The 21,921-nt window shown below is 33.8% G+C and overlaps 1 protein-coding gene and 1 pseudogene across 1 annotated transcript in view; one reads left to right on the top strand and one right to left on the bottom strand.

The window, feature by feature from the left end:
* NEIL3 (nei like DNA glycosylase 3) overlaps nucleotides 1-21,921 on the bottom strand; it is a 70,705-nt gene that overhangs the window by 46,554 nt on the left and 2,230 nt on the right. The window contains exon 2 of the mRNA XM_074276787.1: nucleotides 8,385-8,512. Coding sequence (XP_074132888.1) covers nucleotides 8,385-8,512 — 128 coding nt within the window. The remainder of the gene's footprint in view (nucleotides 1-8,384; nucleotides 8,513-21,921) is intronic.
* Nucleotides 16,239-16,315, top strand: LOC141548122 (U2 spliceosomal RNA; annotated as a pseudogene).

Below are 21,921 nucleotides of genomic sequence, written 5' to 3'. Positions count from 1 at the left end.
AGAAGACAGAAATAGGGTGACGGAATGATGAAAGGAGTCAAATAACATAAGAACAAAGATGGGGAAGGGGAGAGACCAAGAATATCCGTCATAAAAACATGAATTAGAGCTGAGAGCTTTAAGCAGCATAAACCCAATGGAAATGGACTCAGGGACAACAGTTTGAGGTCTCATTTTTATATGATTTTGGTGGTGGTGGGGAACAGACCAACACCTATTTGTGCCACAGTGAGGTTAGCTCATTAACATATTCAAAATATGTCAAAGCACCTTTTTAGATATTCTCACGGTCTAGAATTTAAATAGCATAAAAAACCAGGAAGCTTGACAAGCATAGCCTAGAAAGCTTTCTCCATTCATTATATATTACAAGGGTACACATTTTGGTTAATATGTGATACAATTTGTAAATGATGCTCCTCTAATCTTTGTGATAGTTTGCATGTGACTTCCAGGTTTCCCTATGCAAGAATTTCATCAGGCATTGGTTCATTTTCCTTTGTTTTGCATTATTCATCAAAAAGAGTTTTGAAAGAGAAACAGAGTAAAAAGAAAGACAAAAACAAATGGGGGAAAACAGGATGGAGGGCCATGCACAGTAATCACAACTGTGAATAAGAATGGGATGAACTCTCTTATAAAACAGAAATAGCAGAATAGATAAAAACCAGAATGCTATAATATGCTATTTAGAAGAAACACATTTGAAGCAAAGATACATATAGGGTAAAAGGCTAGAGCAGGATATATTGTGCTTCAGCTGAAGTAAAAAGAAAAAAAAAAAAAAAAAAAAAAAAAAGCAGGGGTAGCAATCCTGATCTCAGACAAAACAAAAGAATAAATAGGTCTAATTAAAAGGGATAAGGAAGAAAACTATAGTTTCTCAAAAGATATCAGAGACAAATGAGTAATAGCAATGCTAAACAGATATTCACCAAGTGGTATAGTATCCAAAATTTTGTTAAAGTTAAGTGAATTATAGGAAGAAACAAGCAGCAAAACTATACTAGTGGGGGACCTCAACCTCTACCTCTCAGATCTAATTAAGTTTAACCATAAAATATATAAAAAAGAAGTAAAGAAGTGAATAGAATTTTAGAAAAATTACATATGGCAGCTCTCTAGAGAAACTTGAAATAGAAATGATAGAAAGGATTATACCTTTTGCTCAATGCTGCATTGCCCTACACAAAACTTGACCATATATTAGGTCATTAAAATCCTCACAATCAGTAGTAGGGGCAGCTAGGTGGCACAAGGGATACAGCACCAGCCCTGAAATCAGGAGGACCTGAGTTCAAATCTGCTTTCAGACACTTAATACTTCCTAGCTGTGTGATCCTGGACAAATCACTTAACCTCAAATGTCTCAGTAAAAAAAAAAGCCCAAAACCAAAACTAACCAACCAAACAAAAAAACTCACAATCAAATCCAAAAAGGCAAAAATATTAAATTTATTTTTTCAGATTATGATGCACTAAACATTGAATGTAACAAAGGGCTATGAAAAGATAGACTAAAAATTAATTGGACACCAAATAATCCTAAAAAAAAAATGAATCAAACAACAGATCATGAAAACAATCAATAATTTCATCCAAGAAAATGACAATAAGGAAACAATATACCAAGACTTTTGGGAACTATTCTCTGAATCTTCTCCTTCATAGTGCTTATGATAAACATTTTTTTCTTATTTTACGCCTTATCTCATGTTTATGATCGTGTTTGTAATTATTGAACATGATTATTTCTATTACATATTGTATGGAAGCTTCAATTTTTAATAATAGTTTTTTTTACTTTTCCAAATGCATGCAAACATAGTTTTCAGCATTCATCTTTTCAAAACCTTATGTTCAAAATTTTTCTTCCTTCCCCTTTTTTCCCCACCCCAAAGAGCAAACAAGCTTAAACCTGTGCAATTCTTCTAAACATATTTCCATTCTTCACAAGAAAAATTAGATTAAAAGGGGAAAAAGAAAACATGAAAAAGAAAGAAAAACAAGTAAACAACAAAAAGATGAAAATACTATGTTTTGATCCATCATCAGTCTCCATAATTCTCTCTCTGAAAGTCTATTGGAATTTACTTGAATTATCCTATTATTGAAAAGAACCTAGTCTATCACAGTTGATCATCACATGTTATTGTTGCTACTGTGTACAATGTTCCCTTGGTTCTACTCACTTAACTGAACATTGTAAATATTTTCAGGATTTCCTGAAATCAGTCTGCTCATTATTTCTTATAGAACTATAATATTCCATTACATTCATATACCATAACTTATTTAGCCATTGCCCAACTGATGGATACCCACTCAATTTCCTTGCTACCACATAAGTCGCTGCTACAAACATTTTTTCACTTGTAGGTCCTTTTTGCTAGGGTATATTTACTCTCCCTAACTAATGCTAATGGATCCTTATTCCAGGCCTATCAGAGAAAAACTGGCAAATATAATATCATCAATCTCACCTCTATTTTGAGGTCCTCAGAATCCTCTGGCTACTATCTCACAGAAAGTAGTTGAAGCATAACAGAGCACCCGAGAGTTTAAATCAGCAACCTTAAACTTTATTCCCCTAAATCACATCTACTCTACCATAGTAGTGACCTCCCAGTCCAGGCTCCAGGTGGTAAGAGGAAAGAGAAAAGGAAGAGAAAAGAGAGGGAAAAAGGGAAGGGTGCTTCTTGTCCCAAGCTTAAATAGGGTCAATGAGGTCACAGACACAAGCCAATCAATGATGAAGTCTATATCCTGAACTTGACCGAGACTTCAGAGGGAGAATTAGGTTCCCACCAGAGGTGGAGGTCCCACCCATGAAGGAAGTCCCTAAGTACTCAACTCTTAAGCACATACCCGGATAAAGACCAGTGGTCTACTTACATCTCAATTGAGCTTGCCTGACCTTTCTTTGGACCCTTACACCTTTTCCCTTTTTTATAATTATTTGGAATGCAGACTCACTAGGGGCACTGCTAGATCAAAGGGAATGCATAATTTTACAGCCCTTTGGGCATGTTTCCAAATTTCCCTCCAGAATTGTTGGATCAGTTCACAATTCCACCAACATTGCTTTAATGTTCCAGGTTCCCTACATCTCCTCCAACTTTTATCATTATCTTTTCATGTCATTTTAGCCCATCTGAGAGGTGTGAAATGGTACCTCAGAGTTGTCTTAATTTGCATTTCTCTAGATCAATAGTGATTTAGAGCATTTTTTCATATGACTAAAATGGCTTTAATTTCTTCATCTGAAAAATGTTCACATCCTTTGACCATTTATCAATAAATGGCTTCTATTCTTATATATTTGAGTCAATTCTCTATATATTTTAGAAGCGAGGCTTTTATTAGAAACATTGGATGCAACAATTTCCCCCCAACTTTCTGCTTCCTTTCCAATTTTGGCTGCATTGATTTTGTTTGTACAAAACCTTTTTAATTTAATAGAATCAAAATTATCTATTTTGCATTTCATAATTTCCTCTAGTTCTTCTTTGGCCATAAGCCCTGTCTTTTCTACAGATCTTGTTCCCCTTAATTTGCTTATAGTATCACCCTTCATGTCTAAATCATGAACCCATTTTGACCTTATCTTGGTGTAAGGTATTAGGTGTTGATCAATGCCTAATTTCTGTCTCACTATTTTCTAGCATATTTTTTTTTTTTTTTTTTTTTGCCAAACAGTGAGTTTTTATCCCAGAAGCTGGAGTCTTTGGATTTCTCAAACACTATTATTACTGTAGTCATTGACGACTGTGTCTTGTGAACTTAATCTATTTCCACTGACCCACTATTGTATTTCTTAGCCAATACCAAATGGTTTTGATGACTGCTATTTTATAATATAGTTTTAAGTCTGAGAGAACTAGGTCACCTTCCTTTGCATTTTCAAAAAATTTCTTTTAAAATCTTGGCCTTTTATTCTTCTAGATGAATGTAAAAAGTAATTTCTTGGCTGTCTGGTATGGCAATACAAATATCATATACTTATATAAATTAATTTAGGTAGAATTGTCTTTTTTATTTTATTAACTTGGCCTACCCATGAAGAACTTGATATTCTTCAAATTGTTTACATGTAATTTTCTGTGAAAAATATTTTGTAATTGTGTTCATATAGTTCCTGGGTTTGTATTAGCAGGTAGACTCCCAAATACTTTTATATTATCTACAAATATTTTAAATGGGGATTCTCTTTTTATTACACTTACTTGCTGCTGTACTTTGTTGGTTACATACAGAAATGCCAATAATTTATATGGGTTTCTTTTAGATCCTGCAACTTTGCTAAAGTTAATTGTTCCTAATAGTTTTTTAGTTGATTTTCTATGATTCTCTAAGTATATCATACTATCTGCAAAGACTCATCAATTTTGTTTCTTCATTACCTACTCTAATTCCTTCAATTTCTTTTTCTACTCTTTTACTAAAATTAACATTTCTAGTACAGTATTGAAAAGTAGTGGTGATAATGGGCAACCTTGTTTTACCCCGATCTTATTGGGAATGCTTCTAGTTTATCCTTGCTACAAATAAGCTTGCTGATAGTTTTAGCCATATGCCACTTATCAAAAACTATTCATTTCTATATTCTCCAGTGTTTTTAACAGGAATTGATATTGGATTTTACCAGGTGCTTTTTCGGCATCTATTGAGATAATCATATTTCTGTTGCTTTGGTTATTGATATGATCAATTATGCTGATAGTTTTCCTGATACTGAATCAGCCCTGCATCTTCAATATTTTTTGTGACTCAGACTTTGTTGGGGGAAAAACCTCAATACTGATATGACAATTGCTTATTACATATTACAACAATGTAATACATTGTTGAATACTGCTTGTGAAAACCTTTTGGTTCCTACTCCTGCTCCTTCATTCCAAATACCCTTAATTTGTACATTGGTAAAGTTTTTGTATGTAGTAGAAGTATTATTACATTAATTAATATGTGAAAAAGTGGAGAATCAAATTTATCCTGATTTTAGCAAATTTATAATCATGGAATTTAAGATATATGAAAGATTTATCCAACATTAATATAAATTCTCCTAACTGTGGTACCAGACTGAAACTTCACTGCTTAGATAGCCAGTCAGCTACAGAGAGCAAAGTGAAAGAGCAGTGTTGTACACATCATATAGCACAATAACCTCTAAATTGATAGCCTAAATATAAAATGTTATTTTTTAATTCTAGAAGAGAATGAAACAATGTCTTAAAGAATTATGACAAGGGGAAGAAATCTTAATAAATTAAAGAAAGAGATAATCACAAAACATTAAACTGATCCAGTTACATAAAAGTGAAAAGCTTCTGAATAAGCAAAGTCAATGCAGCTAAAAGGAAAAGATATATAATTAAGCGGGAAAAATCTTTGCAGCAAGTATACTTCATAGGTACAATTTATATCTCACATTTTGGGGAAGTCGATATGAACAAGAGCCACTCTTCAATGAATAAGTGATTAAAAGACAAAAATTTTCAAAAGACAAAATACAAGCTGTTAATGAAAAATGAGTCTTTCAAGTTATTATTCAGAGAAGGAAATCAAACATCTTTGTAGTTCCAACTCATACTTAATAAATTGGCAAAGATGATAAAAGACAGAAATAGTCACTACTAGAAGAGTTATAGAAAATCCCCACATTAATAATACTCCATTATTAAAGTTGTTAATTGGTCCAATAATTAGGAAATGCAATCTGGAATTAAATTTTTAAAATTCACTAACAACATAATTCAACATATTACCTACCATAATAGTGGGTAAAAAATCCTCCCAAAAATATCTTGAGGTTGAAGATATTGGTAATTACCTCATATAATAACAAACATTTATGACAGCACTTTCTGTAACAGCAAAGCATTGAAAACTGCATATGGATTGTGGAATAGCTACACAAATTATGGCACAAGAATATAATAGATCATTAGGCAGCAAAAATGAGGAATATCAAAAATCTTGATAAACTTGAAAAAACTTGAATAGATACAAAGTGAAGTTAGCAAAACCAGAACAATTCACTCACACACACACACACACACACACACACACACACACACACACACAATAGCACAAAAGAGAACAAGAGTGTTGAGAATTATGATGGAGTGAATAAGCCTAACTTTTGAGTAATAATGATGAATTACGTGTTTTACTTCTTGGAGTATAAGTATGGAATGGCATGGCCAATGTTTTGAGGGTTCTGTCTAATTATACTTCTTATTTTTACATGGGAGGGTTCTTATTTGGATGAGATAAGGAAGTTGGGAAAATTATTGTAAAGTATATAAATGATAAAAAAAAAAGAGGCACATCAATGACACATTTTAAAAGGAAAAATATAAAACTAGAAGAAAGGAATGAATAAAGGAAAGCAAGATGGAATACAGCAGTATCATTTTCTAATCTTGACTGGTACCATCTTAAATTAGAGCAAGTCAATTTACTCGTCTTATTATAAAAATATTTAATTTAAATTCATTCTAAAAATCTCTTCCATTTCCAATACAAGTCTACATATAGCAAATAAACTGAATTATCTTCTATATTCAAAACACTAAATTAAGTTGCTACAGAATAAACAATTGATTTTAGGTCCCCAAGTTCAGCTTCAATTAGAGGCTTTCTACCAGCTTCAAAATGCTACATCTATGTTTTCCTTTGGTAGGTAAAGAGTACAATAGAGGCAATCTTTAGGCATTTTCTCCATCTTGATGCTAAATCACATATTTCTCAAGGATAAGAACAGAATGCTCAGATAGAAGCCAAAAAGTGTTCTTATTTTAGTACTACATGAGGGACAACTGATATCCCTGAATTTAGAAGTGTTGGGTTTTTTCCCCCTTATAAGCATAGTAAAGGACATTTGATTTAAAAAGTTAAAATTGAAATTAAAAAAAAAAACTCTCTTATTCCACAGAAATAAATTCATACCTTATGTCTGCTCATTGATAATGTATCAATGCTTATATATCTCTAGCAGATTCCATGGTAAATTGCATTGTCACAGCCAAATTCCACAGCACCCCCCCATCACATCCATCTCTTACAGCAATAATGTAACTTTCAATATATCATAACTATATGCACTTGCAGATATTTGATTATGTTACCAATTTTAGAAAAAAGATCAGAAGCTGATGCTGTTATCCAATAACAGTAGCTGCCAAGAAAGAGGAAACACATGACCTCACAGAAAAGAGGAGCCAAAAAAAAAAAACAAAAAACAAAACTCAAAAAAAAAAAAAAAAAAAAAAAACCCAGAAAACAAAACCACAAATCTGATAAACACTGCCAGGGGAAAACACTAACAAATGCTGTAGTCACATTCTATATTTGTGACTCATTCTCCTTTGTTTAGGAGCATAGGATTCATTAGTTTTTTTTTTTAAAAGAAGTTTACATGTTTTCAATTTGTTCATTTTATGTTTTATTTATTTTATAATTATGTCTCAAGATAGAATGTTAACTTTTAAGATAGTCAATCTTAGATTTTGTAAATAAAATTTATCAGCCCAAAGTCAGGCTATATCAAAATTGTAACTCAACAATTTTTCATATGTATGTATATTCTGTGTAGATATATAGACAGATATACAATAAATTGGTATTTCTAGACGTAATAATAACTTCTTTCCAATGTGCTTTAAATTCTACAAAGCTTTCTCTTTATAATAATCCTGAGAGGTAAGGAGGAGTTGTTTTTCAGGTTTTTATTGATTCAGTCTGCTGATTTCATCTGTGTAAACAACTTCCATATGTAGAAACTCCCTCCACTGACACAAGTTAGCAACTCATCCCAATTAAGAGTACTAAAGAGTTGCTTCATATACTTAGAGAAATAGTAGTGGTCACAAAGCTACTATCTACAAAATATAAATAGTTTTATATATAATAATTTTATGTTCTTTATATATTGAAATGTTTGTTTTATAGGAATTTGTTTTGCTTGAATATGAATATTTTTATTTCTTTGTCTTTTTTGTCAATTGGGAAAAATGGGAAGGAGAGAAATAAAACCTCATTAATTCTGAAAAATTTATGTTTTTATCCACTGTTAAAAATCTTAATTTTTAAAGAACAAAAAAAGTTAAAAGTAAACAATGGAGATATCACTAAATACATTTTGCGATCTCTTATAAATTGACATATAAAAATGAAAATATATGGTTATGTGCCCCTCCTCCAAATGTCTCCATTTATGATGACATCATAATCTGAATTTATTCACAACTTTACAATTACAGTTACTTACTTAGGATTTTATCAGTCATGGTTTACTAGGACATATAATAGCAGGAAGAATCCTACAAGAAGCACCTCTTTAAAAACAAAGACATGCTGATACACATTTATCTTACCTTAAAGCTTTTAACCCAAAAAACATAAAAAGCTCCTTCCCCAAAGTTTCCACACCACTGTAAACACATCCATTAAGCAGTTCTTGGAAATTCCAACAGGAATCTTTCTCACTATTCATTGCAGTGATCTGGTAGGAAACATACACATACAAATACACAAACACAACAAACAAAATTATAATTCAATTCTTAAACATATTTATATTACTGCATGCACAGGTGCATCTAAATGAGGTGAGATTTTCTCCAAAGTCAGGTAATGTAATCAACTTCTATGCAATCATTTAAAAAGAGAAGATGGAAGAAATTGGTGGGGGGGATTAGGAGTAGTTAGCAGACAGGTGGAAAAATAAACTAAAATTTCTTGTCATATAATTTGTCCCTTCAGGACCAGGATTCTGAGCATCATTATTTTGTTGAAAGTTGAGATCTATGTGAAAAATTTGTGTCTATACACAGAAACATGCACACACAAGTAAACACATACACACACATTCTCTCTCTCTTCTAAGGCAAACTATAAAAATATGTCTTTTAATCCATATCCCTCCAGAGCTGTATTTCTCATAGTGAAAACAAGAATCCTCAGTAGATCTTGGGAGAGATTTAAGGGCCTTGTGGAGACTGTGCTATTGGTTCTAAAGCTATTGGGTGGTGGCAATGCCTGAATGAAAAACTGGACATTTTTTCCCTCCTTCTGCTATGAGGGTGATATAGGTCATAAGATTGCAATAATTCTCAAAGTTTTCCATGTTATGACCCTCAAGAGGTCTCTCATAAACCTCCATACCTCACATCACTCATTCCTCTCTTCTCCAGGCTTTTCCCACCAATTTTCTTTAAAAAAGGAACCCAGAGCAGCTAGATAACTGATATACTATTCTAGGATAAAGAGCATACAACCTTGGGAAAGTTTTACATATTGTTCAAAATACGTATTTATTAAATACTTTTAAATAGCTAATGCAAAGATAAATATAAGATTGGTTTTCATTTAAAAATTTAGAATGATCTAAAATAGATCATCAATTTTTTTGTAGTACAGATGAGGAAAATTCAAGCCTGAAGAATTTAAAATAAAGATGGGGCTGAAATTAAAACCCAGGTGTCTTGACTCCCCTTCCATTCTTCTTTTCACTTCACCAAATTTTGAATTTGAATTAAGTTCGAATTAATGAAGTTTTAACCCCAAAGACTTGAAGCAGAATTTTCAACTTTTTTTTTTTGTTAAACTAAGTGAACTCTGTCAGCTTTGTTTACTTCCAGTGAGAGTTAAGCTCTCAGTTTCCCCTAATTTCAGTTAAAAGGATGCTGACTCTAGCTTTAGAATACCTGGGTTCAAATCCTGTCTCTGATGCACACTCCATATCTATGACCTTGGGTGAGCCAACTATATTATATGGAACTTAGTTTCCTCATTTTTAAAATGGGTGCGGCTGGCCAAGAATACCTCTGAGGTCCCTTCCAACCCTAGATCTATGATATCTAAGAGCCATTTTCTACTACATACATGCAGTCAACATATGATTGAGAAAGCACTGTTGCTTAATAGTCCAATATGAAATATGATCATATTTTTCAAGAGAACTAAATAGCAACAATTTTAAAATTAGCTGCTGAAAACTTATCTTGGCCCAAACTATAAACAATTAGACAATGCACTTTCTCATGATGCCCTTTGTAATTCTATTCAGCAGTTAATATATTACTTGACATTTACACTTTTCTCCATTCCTCCTTTGTCACTCCTAAGTATGATTGAGAGAGGTTTCCCCTTACTATTTTAGAATGGCTTAATAATAAGAAATCTTCAAAACAACACACATTTTTTGGAGTCACAATGTATGATTTATTGTGCTGATTACCATTTATCCTGCCTATGCATGATTGAACACAGAGAAGATACTTTCTCATTGCAGAGTAAGGCTTTTCCATAGATAAATATCTCAGCTTCAGTGCAAGTTACTTTTTCTCACATGTGAAAGAAAAATTAGTTGGAGAAATATAACTGTAAAGGCAATGTAGGATCATTTCAAGAAAGGAATAATTACAACAAGAACAGAATGAAAATGTTATTTTTGAACCAGGAGAACAAATTCACGAGAGCATCATTACTATAAAGACAAACAACTTTCATAGACTTAGGAACTCTCATCAACACAATGACCAACCATAATTCTGGAAGAGTGATAACAAAATGAGCCATCTTCCTCCTGATAAAGATTTGACTCAGAGCACAGATCAAGGCAGACACACACACACATACACACATGTATATATGTATGCATATCTTTATAACTATACATGTGTGTCTGTACATGTATGTTTATGTATGTATATGTGTGTTTATTTATTTTTGACATGGCCAATATGGAAATTTGTTTTGTTTGACTATACATGTTTTAATATCATTTTTTTGATAATTTGTTTGCTTTCTCAAAAAAATTGGAAGTGGATGAGAAGGAAAGAAAGCAGATTTTTGCTGTTAAAAAATGAAATACATTTTTAAAATGTTCTTTTCCTATGGTCTGTTCCTAGTTCTCTATCCTACCCCCACAGCAGCTACAAAGAGATCAGTCATTAACTTCAGACCTATGACCTTATTTTCTCATTGCTATAATATTTCTATGGATATATTAAGTCTATATTGTGGTATTGATGAAAACATGAGGGCAGGTATGCTTTCAGCTGACTCTAGCAGAAAACATTTTTATGGGTATACAATACCCATAGATTTAGATTTAGAGGTGTAGGTCCTATTATATGTATTGTATGATGATTTCAAGCAAGCATTTGACTAGATGAAATGTGAAACACAACTTTTAAAGCTCTCTCTATAGGTCAGCATTTATCAAAATAATTACACAGAAATTACTACAGAATGGTGATATCAAGCAAAGTTTCTTCATCATAAGCGTAATTAATCTCTTGATGATTAAATTCTTTATTCTTAGATGATGTATTAATTGTTCTTTGCCCTAGAATATTATAAATGCTCTTCAGATAAGTCACTAATTATTCAGAAAAAGATCAGTGTAACTATCCACACTGAAAAACAAAGTGGATGAGTGTCAAATTAACATGCAACTGGATGAGCAGCTTGAACCAATGAAGAACCAATGAACTAATTCTTCAATGTGGTATATTTTGGATAATAAGCACTGCATATGAATAAAATGGAAATTAAAGAGGAAGGACATCAAGTTGTACTAACTAGGTGAAAATGAATAATTAATGCTCTCATTGACCTCTAACTTCCCACCACAGTAAAAGACTATCTCTTTCATGCTAATCTCCCATCAATAATGCCATGGGGCTGCCAATTTGTGAGATTATCATTAAATTCCAAACAACCCACAGGAAAATAGAAAGAGGCATGAAGAGATAAGCAGATTGTAGTTTGTCATCAAGAGTAACCTGTACACAGGGACCAATATAAGGTATTATCAAGGATGTATATGATCAACAAAGGAGGCAGACTGATCATGTGGGCTGAATGAGAGGGAAGAGGGAGGCAATTTGCATGGCTGGAATTGCTGAACAATAAGAACAAAGGCTTCTGAATAATTGATCTTCTATGAAAGATTAATAGAGAAACCTCAACAAGAATTGCAGAAGGCATGGAATTAACATGATTTGCATCAGTGGAGGGAGTACTTCCACTAAAAAAGTCATGGATGCATCAAAGCAAGGAGGGTGAAAGTCCTTGAATATGGTTTTCCTTGATACAGATATGCTCTAATTATAGAGATTTCATTAATGCTAATCTTTATCTATTTCCTTTTTTTTCTTGATATTCCAGAAGCAGCTTCACTGACATGGAAGCAAGATAGAAGAGAGAAGGGGATATTCCCCCCAGACCCTAAGACCTATTAAGAAATGATGACACTATTAAAATGAAATCTTAAAGGACTGACAGAGGAGGTAGATAACAATGACTTAACACAGGACTCTTAAGCCTTCTAGGACTAAAAACAGGGCATTTCCTTTCTTTCCATGCCTAAATTGACTGATGTGATGATGGATCAATGGGTACTATAACACAAAAGTTGGCTAAAAATAATGTTTATTCTATTTCTTAGAGATTTGTCCTATAACAACTAAGTTCCATAAAAAGGGATGAGGTTATATTTGCTGAAGAAGAGAACGGCTGAGAATTATAAACTGAGCAACCTAAAGCAGTGATACACAGCACTTTCTGAAGGCAAATAGAACCCCTAAGTGACTAGACCAGGAAAGAGAGAACTGATAGTAGGCTAAATAACAAAAGCTGCCAAGGATGTCAGTGACAGCAAAGTGACTATGAAATGCTGAAAGTGAAGGGAAACTATAGCAGAATGCAAGGTATCAGACGAAAAGAACAATGGGAATGCTGACAAGTGACGCTTACTGAGAGCAGCCAAGTGTTGTCTGAAGGAGGTAAGCAATATGGAGTGCTGTAGAGACAGACCTGTAACCCCCATAAATGGAAGCCTACCCAGAGTGGTACTGTAAGTTACAAGCACTTTATAAGTTTTAGAAGGGAAGATACTGTCAGGAAACCTTTACTCCCTTTTAAGATATTATGTCTTGTTAAAAAGTAGGAATATTCCTATTCATTCCAAAGCTCTCATATTAATTTTTATACAGTTCTATTTATAATGTTATATTATCTTTGTGGGTATATTTATTGAGGTCTGAAGAAAGCAAATTAAAATAATATAGTTTTTTTTTTCTTTTTAAGTATTTAGACGTCATATAATTTGGCAAACATGTTTTGAATATTGATTGTTTCATTATATATGGTATTTTCAAACAAAATAAAGTTTCCCAGAAAGGAACATTTGGAAATCTGGAGTTGTTAAAAAGCTTTTTTTTCTTGTAGAATTATATTGTTTTGAACCATAAATTCTCCTTCAGTACAACTGATTTCCTCTTTAGTACAATATCATATTTCAATTTCTCCATTTGTTTCTTGTTGATGATAAGTGATTTTGACTGGAGGTCCTCAGTATGTGATGTATTAACTAGATTATGTACATTATTTTTTATTTGACCTAGAAGTTCTGGAGCTTGATAAGCACGTGTCTTTTGTTGTTGCTGTTCAGGCATTTTCAGTCTGATTTGGGGCTTTCTTGGCAGATACTGGAGTAGTTTGCCATTTCCTTCTCCAGCTCATTTTATAGATTTTATAGAACGAAGGCAAACAGGTTAAATGATTTGCCCAGGGTATCTGACAAAGATTTGAACTCAGAACTTCCTATATTCAAATCCAGAGCTCTATCCACTGTGCTACTTACCTGCCCAATTTACATTACTAAGTAATTTCAATGTGTTGGTCCTTTATCCAATTTATCTACACCTCACCCTTTGGTAGAAATACTTCTAGCTATATTTTATTTTAATAAGGCCTGAAAAATATTAGTTAGGCTTTGTTTCATTACTTTTTGAAGGTTAATGATTCTTAGATTACATTATCTCAGCATTATCTTGCAGGTTGATTTTGGTTGTATTTTAAGTATTTTATGGAGCAAATGTGTTTCAGCAAGGAAAAGTCAGTTTTCTCATTTGTAAAATGAAGAGGTGAGACTCAATCAATGCTAAGATCCCCTTCCAGTATTAAAATTCTGTGATGCTAAATGAAATTGGAAGAATGATTCTTCACAGCTCATCAATTAGATGTGCTTCATTGATATTCTAGATTTGTTTCTTGCCATAAGGTTTTTGCAGCATCCAATAGTTTTACAAAATATGCTTATAATGCTATCTGCATAAGATTATGCAACAGTAGATAGTAACAGTAGTTGGAACAGTAGTTCCAAAGTCATTGAATATTTAACCACTAGAGATAGTACTCCTTATATGGCCAATGTTTTCATACTGTTGTGTGTTAAAAACAAAACTGAGTTATTACATAAAGACAACCTTATAAGAAGAGTTACACATATATAGATAAAGAAATATAAAGAGATATTAGTTAGACTGAAGAGATATACTTTATGGCAAATATTCTTAATATTTTTGTATGTCATACACCCTTTTGGCAGTCTGACGAAGCCTCTGGTCACCTTTCCAGAGTCCATATTTTTCAATTTTCTGTAATTGTCTTCCCCAATTAGGAGGTGAGCTAAAAACACTATCTTCCTTTTTTTTTCTTGCATTTGTACTCCCAAAATTTAGTCCAGTTCCTAGTATAAACATGTAATAAATGTTTGTTGACTTGAAAAATATTTTAATTACCTAAAAGAATAAACAAAAAAACATTAAGTTGAAATAGTTATCAATTTTTTTTTAATTTCAATGATTCAAAGTCAAAATCCTATGTTATATGGAAAATAGAGAGAGGAAATCTATTAATAGTTACTAACGATTCCATGTTATTCCTCACCCTTTCCATCCTACCCCACTATAACCAAATGTTAAACAAATATTTCTTATAATTTTATTTATTTTTTTTTATTTTTTGCAATTTAGGCTTCAATTGCTTAGTGCAATGGTATGGGAAACATATTATGTGGTTTCCTTAAGTATGTTTTAAATGCTGCACTGTGGAATAATAATGTTTCAAACACATGGCAGAAACCTTTTAGCATCTTTGGCTTTCTGTCACAAATGCCTGAAAAACATGGGATTTTTCTCATGTTTCTTGACCTCTACAATCTTTGACACTGTTGATCATTCTATTCTTCCTAGCTTTTGGAGACACTTATTTCTTCCTTCTATTTCTCCTCCTACTTGACTTCTCTCATTTTTTTTTTTTTTTACTAGATCTTCATCCACAACACTCCTAATCAGGGGTGTACCACAAGGTTCTGCCCAACATCTTTTCTTTTCCTTCTATACTACTTAGCTCCCACAGAGTCAAGTATTCATCAGAGTCTCAAATCTATTTAACTACCTCCAAATTCTCTGCTTACTTCCAAAATACCTCCAAATACCAAATAAACACCTTAAACTCAACATGCTGAAAATTTAACAAACATCTTTCCCCATCCCAAACCTCTCCCCTTCCAAACTTCACTATTACAATAGAGGATACCACTTCCTCCCAGTCCTCCACAATCACTACTTAGTAGTGGTCTCAACTCTTCACTATCTCTTTCTCTCTCTTCCCTCACATCCAATCTGTTGCCAAGGCCAAATAATTTTACCTTTGGAACACCTCTCCCTGACATTGCTACCATCTAGTGCAAACTCTCATTACTTTACACCTGAACTAGTAAAATAGTCTGCTGGCTGATCTCCCTGTCACAAGTCTCTGCCCACTCCATTTAGCTTCCAAAGTGATTTTCCTACAGCACTAGCCTAAGTCATTGTCCTTCTCCAAAAACTCTTACCTCTAGGGTGAAATATAAAATAAAAAATTTAGAAGGGCATTCAAACTCCTTTATATCCTCATCTCCCCTACCCTTTTAGTCTTCATACACTTTATACCCTGCCAAATAATCCCTTAGCTAGTGATACTGGCCTCTTTACTGGTCCTTGAATCAGGCATTTGGATCCAGACATTTTCAGTGACTTTTTTCCATGTCAGGAATATTCTTGCTCCTCAGCTTCATCTCCTAGCTTCCCTGGATTTCTTCAACACCCAGTTAATCTCACCTTCCACATTTTCTAGACCCTCTTAATTCTTATTGCTTCTGCCTGTTGACTGTTTCCTATTTGTACTGTTAAGTAGCTCATTTGTACATATCTGTTTATGTGTTGTTTCCTCCAAAGAAGAGACTCTTCTGCATTTGTTATTGTTTTTCTTTCTTCTTAACAGTATTTTATTTTTCCAAATATTTATAAAGATAATTTTCAACATTCATTTTTGAAAGATTTTGTGATCAAATTTTTTTCTTCCTCCTTCCCCAAACAGAAGCAATTTGATATATCACTTCTCGGCCTTTTGGCTAAGATCAAGTGTAGTATAAGAAGCAATTTTATATATATATATATATATATATATATATATATATATATATATATATATATATATATATATATATATATATATATATATATATATATATATATAAAATCATTTTAAACATATTTCCAGATTAGTTAAGTTGTGAGAGAAAAATCAGAATAAAAGGGAAAAACCAAAAGAAAGAAATAAAAGCAAATAAACAAAAAAGGTGAAAATAATATTCTTTGATCCACATTTAGTCTTCATAGTTCTTTCTCTAGATATGGATGGTATTTTCCATTCCATTTTAGCGGAATTGTCTTGGATCACCACATTGCTGAGAAGGGTTAAATCTATCATGGTTACTCATCATATAATTTTGTTGCACTATGTACAATGTTCTCCAGGTTCTGCTCACTTCATTAAGCATCAGTTTGTGAAATTCTTTCCGGGCTTTTCTAAAATCAGTCTGTTCATCATTTTCCCCCCCCTGAGGCTGGGGTTAAGTGACTTGCCCAGGGTCACACAGCTAAGAAGTGTTAAGTGTCTGAGACCATATTTGAATTCAGGTCCTCCTGAATTCAAGGCTGGTACTTTATCCACTGTGCCACTTAGCTCTCCAAATGATGGACATGGACTCAGTTTCTAGTTAATTGCCACTATGAAAAGGGCTGCCACAAGCATTTTTGTACATGTGGGTGCTTTTCTCTCTTTCAGGATCTCTTTGGGATATAGACCTAACAGTGACACCTGCTGGATCAAAGGGTATGCAGAGTTGTATAATTTGCATTTCTTAGCATCTCCAGCAATTAGCATAATATCTGGCACATAGTAGGCACCTAATAAATAGTTACTATCTATTACACTAACATGATCTTGGCTGAAAGAATTAAAACTTGCCATGATTCAGAGCTCATCTTTCCCCAAAATATCTTCCCATTCATTATATTTTACTAAAGATTATCTTTCAGATCAAAAGGACCAGAAAATGAAAAGTCAGAATTCAGAGAGTCTAATAACATTTGTTCTAAACTCTGATTTTTAAAAGAGAAGCAGATTTACAGTTTTAACTTCTGTGATCCATCCTAGTTTCTGTTATCTTTCCCAATGAGGTAATCATTTCTTATTTTCTCAGCTAAGTTCCTCCCAGCACAATTTAGGTTTATTTCCTCCTGTCGGTGGGGCTGGACTTCTTTGGGCTATCTCATTACCACATTATACGTGACATGATAATAATTGAGGAATCATTAGTAAGGCATGAGTACTACATAGTGCTGCTCTCTTGTACAATCACTGCATGAGAGGCCAATTCAAATGAATGGAATCTGCCTGGCAAAGGAAATGGATGATAGCCTGTAACTAAACACAATAACAAATAAACCCAAAACACCAATAATAAACAATTGCCTCCTAAATGGTTTCCCCGACCTCTAATCTCTTTGCTCTCCAAACCAATCTCTTCTGCTCTTCAAACCGTCATCTGTTCAGCTGCTAAACCAGTGTTCTGAAAGTACAGACTTCCAAGCATGGCCCCAGAGAAAGCATGAGAAAATGAGCTGCCATCCTTTTGTTAAAGAGGTGGAGTGAAGGAAGTGGTATAGGCATGAAATATTACATATGCATTTAGAAAGGACTAAACTGTTCCTTGACAAATAGATTGGTGTATATTTTATCCTAAAGGCAATAGGGAGCCAGGCATTAAGAGTTTATTAAGTGAAGTATGCCCCAATTGCAGCAAGTTTCTCTGATAAGGGGCTTATTTCCAAGATGGATTTAGTTTGCAGAATGGACATGGCTAAATAGGAGTTTGTTTTGCTTGATTATCTATATTTGTTAAAACATTTTTTTTTTGTGGGAGGATGAGAAAATAATTTTGTTAATTGAAAGAAAAGGAACATTTTTTAAAAAGATAGCTGAATGACAGACAACTCTGGGCTTAAGGAAAATCTCTTGAGAAGCAGTGTGGAGGATGAATTACAATGGGAGAAAGACTTGAGGCAAGGAGATGAATTAGGAAGCCACTGAAATAGTCTAGGAGAGAAGTAGTGAGCAGTGATTGTGAGTAATGAGAAGCTTTGAGCTGGGAAGGATGTGGAATTTGACATGGTAGGATGTGTCAGAATAAGGTACAATGATGCTCAGGTTAATCGTGAGGGCTCAGAAGAATCATGGGACCAACAACAAAAATAGGAATGATTAGAAGAGATGGGGGGGGGGGGGGGTTTGAGGGAAATCCAATCTAGAATGTGTTGCATTTGAGATATCTTTAGGACACCCAGTTTGAAATATTCAGCAGGTAATGTTGACCAGTAGAAAGGAGGCAGACTAGGGCTGGCTACTTTGTGACTCTATCCACCATGCCACCTAACTGCCCCTTAGTTAGGGTTTAAATGAGCTAAAAGTGAAATTGAAAAAGAGTTGGACACACAGGAGCAAAACCAAGAGAAATGAGCATTAAGAAAACCCAGGAAAGAGAGAATTCAAGAGGAGAGGGTGGTCAACAGAGCCAAACACAGCAAATAGGCCCAGAAGGAAGAAGACTGATTTTAAAAAAGAAAAAAAAAAATCATCAGATGTACCAAGTAAGAGATCAAAGGTAACCTGAGAGTGAACACTTTTAGCTGTATGGTCAAAAGTCAAATTACAGACATTTTAGAAAAGAATGAGAGTAAGTGTAGGTTTTTTTTTGTTTTTGTTTTTTTTTTAGGAATTTGTGAAAGTGAAGAAGAGAGATACAGAACAATAGCTTAAGGGAGTTTTAGATCTGTGAAAGTTTTTTTTTTTTTTTTAATGTTTGGGAAGACTAGACATTTTTAAGGCAGTATGGAAGGAAACCACAGATAAAGAGAGAGTGAAGGTTTGGAGAGCATGACAGATTTTTTTTTTTTTTTTTTTTTAAAGTGACAGAGGTAAAAAGGAAATAAGAGAGAATAGGATCAAGCACACACATAGAAGGACTGGCCTTTGCATGGAGAAGGGCCATGTCATTGTCAGAGGTAGAAGGACAGAGACAGATTATGACAGTGTAAAGGGATTCTGAAAAAAAAAAAAAAAAAAAAAAAAAGGGAAGGAGAAGGAGTTCAAGAGAGTTCAGGAGAGCCAGTTTTCTCAGGAAGGAGGAAGGCTCCTTAGTTGAGAAAGAGCAAAATCTGACATCTAGAATTTAAAAGGAACTAATATAGGAGTAACAAACTACCCAATAGGAAACTGGTCAAAGGACATAGCAAATAATTTTCAAAGGAGAAAATACAAAAAGGTAATAGCCACATGAAAATCTCTTCAGGTTCTCCATGCCACTAATCTTCCCATTCCAATACAGTTCTCACCTACATGACAACCTTCATAGGAAAGAGTTTTGACTACTTTTACATTTAATCATCCCCTAACTCCAATGTTTCCATATTTAGTCAATCAGTCAACGAGTATTAATAAAATGCTTGCCATGTGCCAATCACTGTGCTAATTGTTGGGGATACAATGAAAGGACTTAAGTCACTTTTTACCAGGGGAGACAATATGAACAACAAACATACCTATTAATCACAAGCTATCTACAACCAATTTCTCCATCTTTATTTCACATTTCTCTCTTTCACTCCAATAGACCACTGACTCTGAGAACAGACACTTTTATTTTTATCTTTGTTTTCCTAGCAATTGGCATAGTTGATGATTTGAAAGATTCGTTCTCATTTTGTTTAGAAATCAGACAAGTGACAATTAGGAGGAAAAAAGGCTACTGAATTAATCCATAAACAAGAATATACATATGGGTTCGATGAAATGATTCCCAGACATATTTATCCAGTTCTAGTCTCTCTTCAAGATCCTGTCCATCACCACTAACTGGTTATTAGACATTTCAAAATGGATGAACATCCTATGTGCAAAACAGAACTCATATCTTTGCTCCAAAGCCCTGCATTTTTCTGAACTTCCCTCTTTCTTTTCTGAACTTTTCCTGTCATCCTTCAGACTAATAGCCTCCCATGATCAATGTTCTCCCTCTAAAAGCTCAACTGAAGATAAGATTTGGGTCAAATTGTTCTTCCCCAGGAGATTTTTGTCAATTCCCACAAAGAAGCTTATGCCTTCCTCTCTGAAGCTACCTTCCATCTACTTTGCATTTATCTTGTATGTGTGTTCTTTTTCTTTCTCCTTTCCTCCCTCCTTTTTTTTTCCCTCTCTCTGCCTTTTTTATTCTCTCCCTCCCTTCTCCCCCCCCCCACCTTTTCTAAATAGAATGTAAGTTCCTTGGAGACAAAGTCTATTTTTTTTCTTTTTCTTTGCATCTTCCATGCTTGGCATTATACCTAAAACATGGTATGAATTAAGATATTTTTTGTGATTGTTATGTTATTTCAGTCTCAATAGGAGTTGATTTCCAAGGTCTTTCTTATCTTTTAATCAAGGTTCTTATGACCAAACCAAAAACAGGATCTTGATAGGGAAAAAAAAAAAAAAAAAAAGTACAGAGATCACTCACAGGAAGAAAACTTCATGGTAAAAGAATGAAACACTAGTGGCCAACAGCTTGAGTGCTGGGCCTGGAATTAGGAAGGCCTGAGTTCAAATCCAGCCTCAGGCATTTACTAGCTTGTGTGACCCCAGGCAAGTCACTTAAACTCTGCCTGCCTCAGTTTCCTCATGTGTAAAAATGGAAAATAGTATCTACTTCCTTGGGTTGTTGAAAGGACAAGAGGAGATAATATTTGGAAAGTCCTTTGTAAACCTTAAATTCTATATAAATTATAGTCAAAGCACTTGAGTTGAGAGTCCTGGATCCACCACTTATGGGTTTCATTCTTTGACTTGAATTTAGGGTCAGAAAACCTAATTTCAATCCTGGCTCTGCTATTTGTTTCCCTTATGACCTTCAGCAAATAATTTCAATCTTCTGGATCTCAGTTTCCACATATGTAAAATGAGGAGTCTATACCAGAAGTCCCTTCTAGCTCTGAAATCCATGAACCCACATCACTGGGTAAGTCACTTCAATTCTTCCATGTTCTTTTCCATTTCTTTTGGATTAATCAGTCAGTCAACAAATGTGTAAGTACCTTATTATATTTTAGACACCAAGAAGAGCTAGAAGAGGCAAAAGACAGCATCGTTCCCTCCTCCAGGAGTCACAGAGAAGAGAAGATAGAGACTACAAACAAATAACTAATAGACAGGAAGGATAATTTGGAAAGAGTAAATACAGGGAAAGCTCTAACATTGGGAAAGGATTAGGAAAGGCTTCCAGTAGAAAGTGGAATTTCACCTGGGACTCAAAGTCAGGAAAGCCAGGGAACAGATTTTTTGAGATTCATGACTGGACTCATCTTACTGCAAAGGACCTTATTGGAAGTCAATAAATATTTGTTGAATGAATTTCTTTAAGATCTGTGGAGTGGGTGTGTGGTTTTGTTTGTTTGTTTGTTTGTTTTTTTTTTTTTGGAAAGATGATATGCTAGTTTTCATGATTAACTACTTTCTTTTCCCTTCAAGGACCTAAATAAAAGTTTTGCAGCCAGAATGAATGTATAATACAATGTGAAAACCATCCGGTAATAGTCAACAGCCACATCTCCTGGGGGCTCTTGTGTAGGATGCTTTAACCTGAATCTTTTGAGGATGGATTCTAAATTCTCACTAAAGGAATGCTCCCATCTCCAATGA

Source organism: Sminthopsis crassicaudata, chromosome 6 (genome assembly GCF_048593235.1).
Source record: "Sminthopsis crassicaudata isolate SCR6 chromosome 6, ASM4859323v1, whole genome shotgun sequence".
Taxonomy (NCBI): Eukaryota; Metazoa; Chordata; class Mammalia; order Dasyuromorphia; family Dasyuridae; genus Sminthopsis; species Sminthopsis crassicaudata.
Note: the sequence above shows the minus strand (reverse complement) of the source record. Positions and strands in the feature narration are given on the sequence as shown.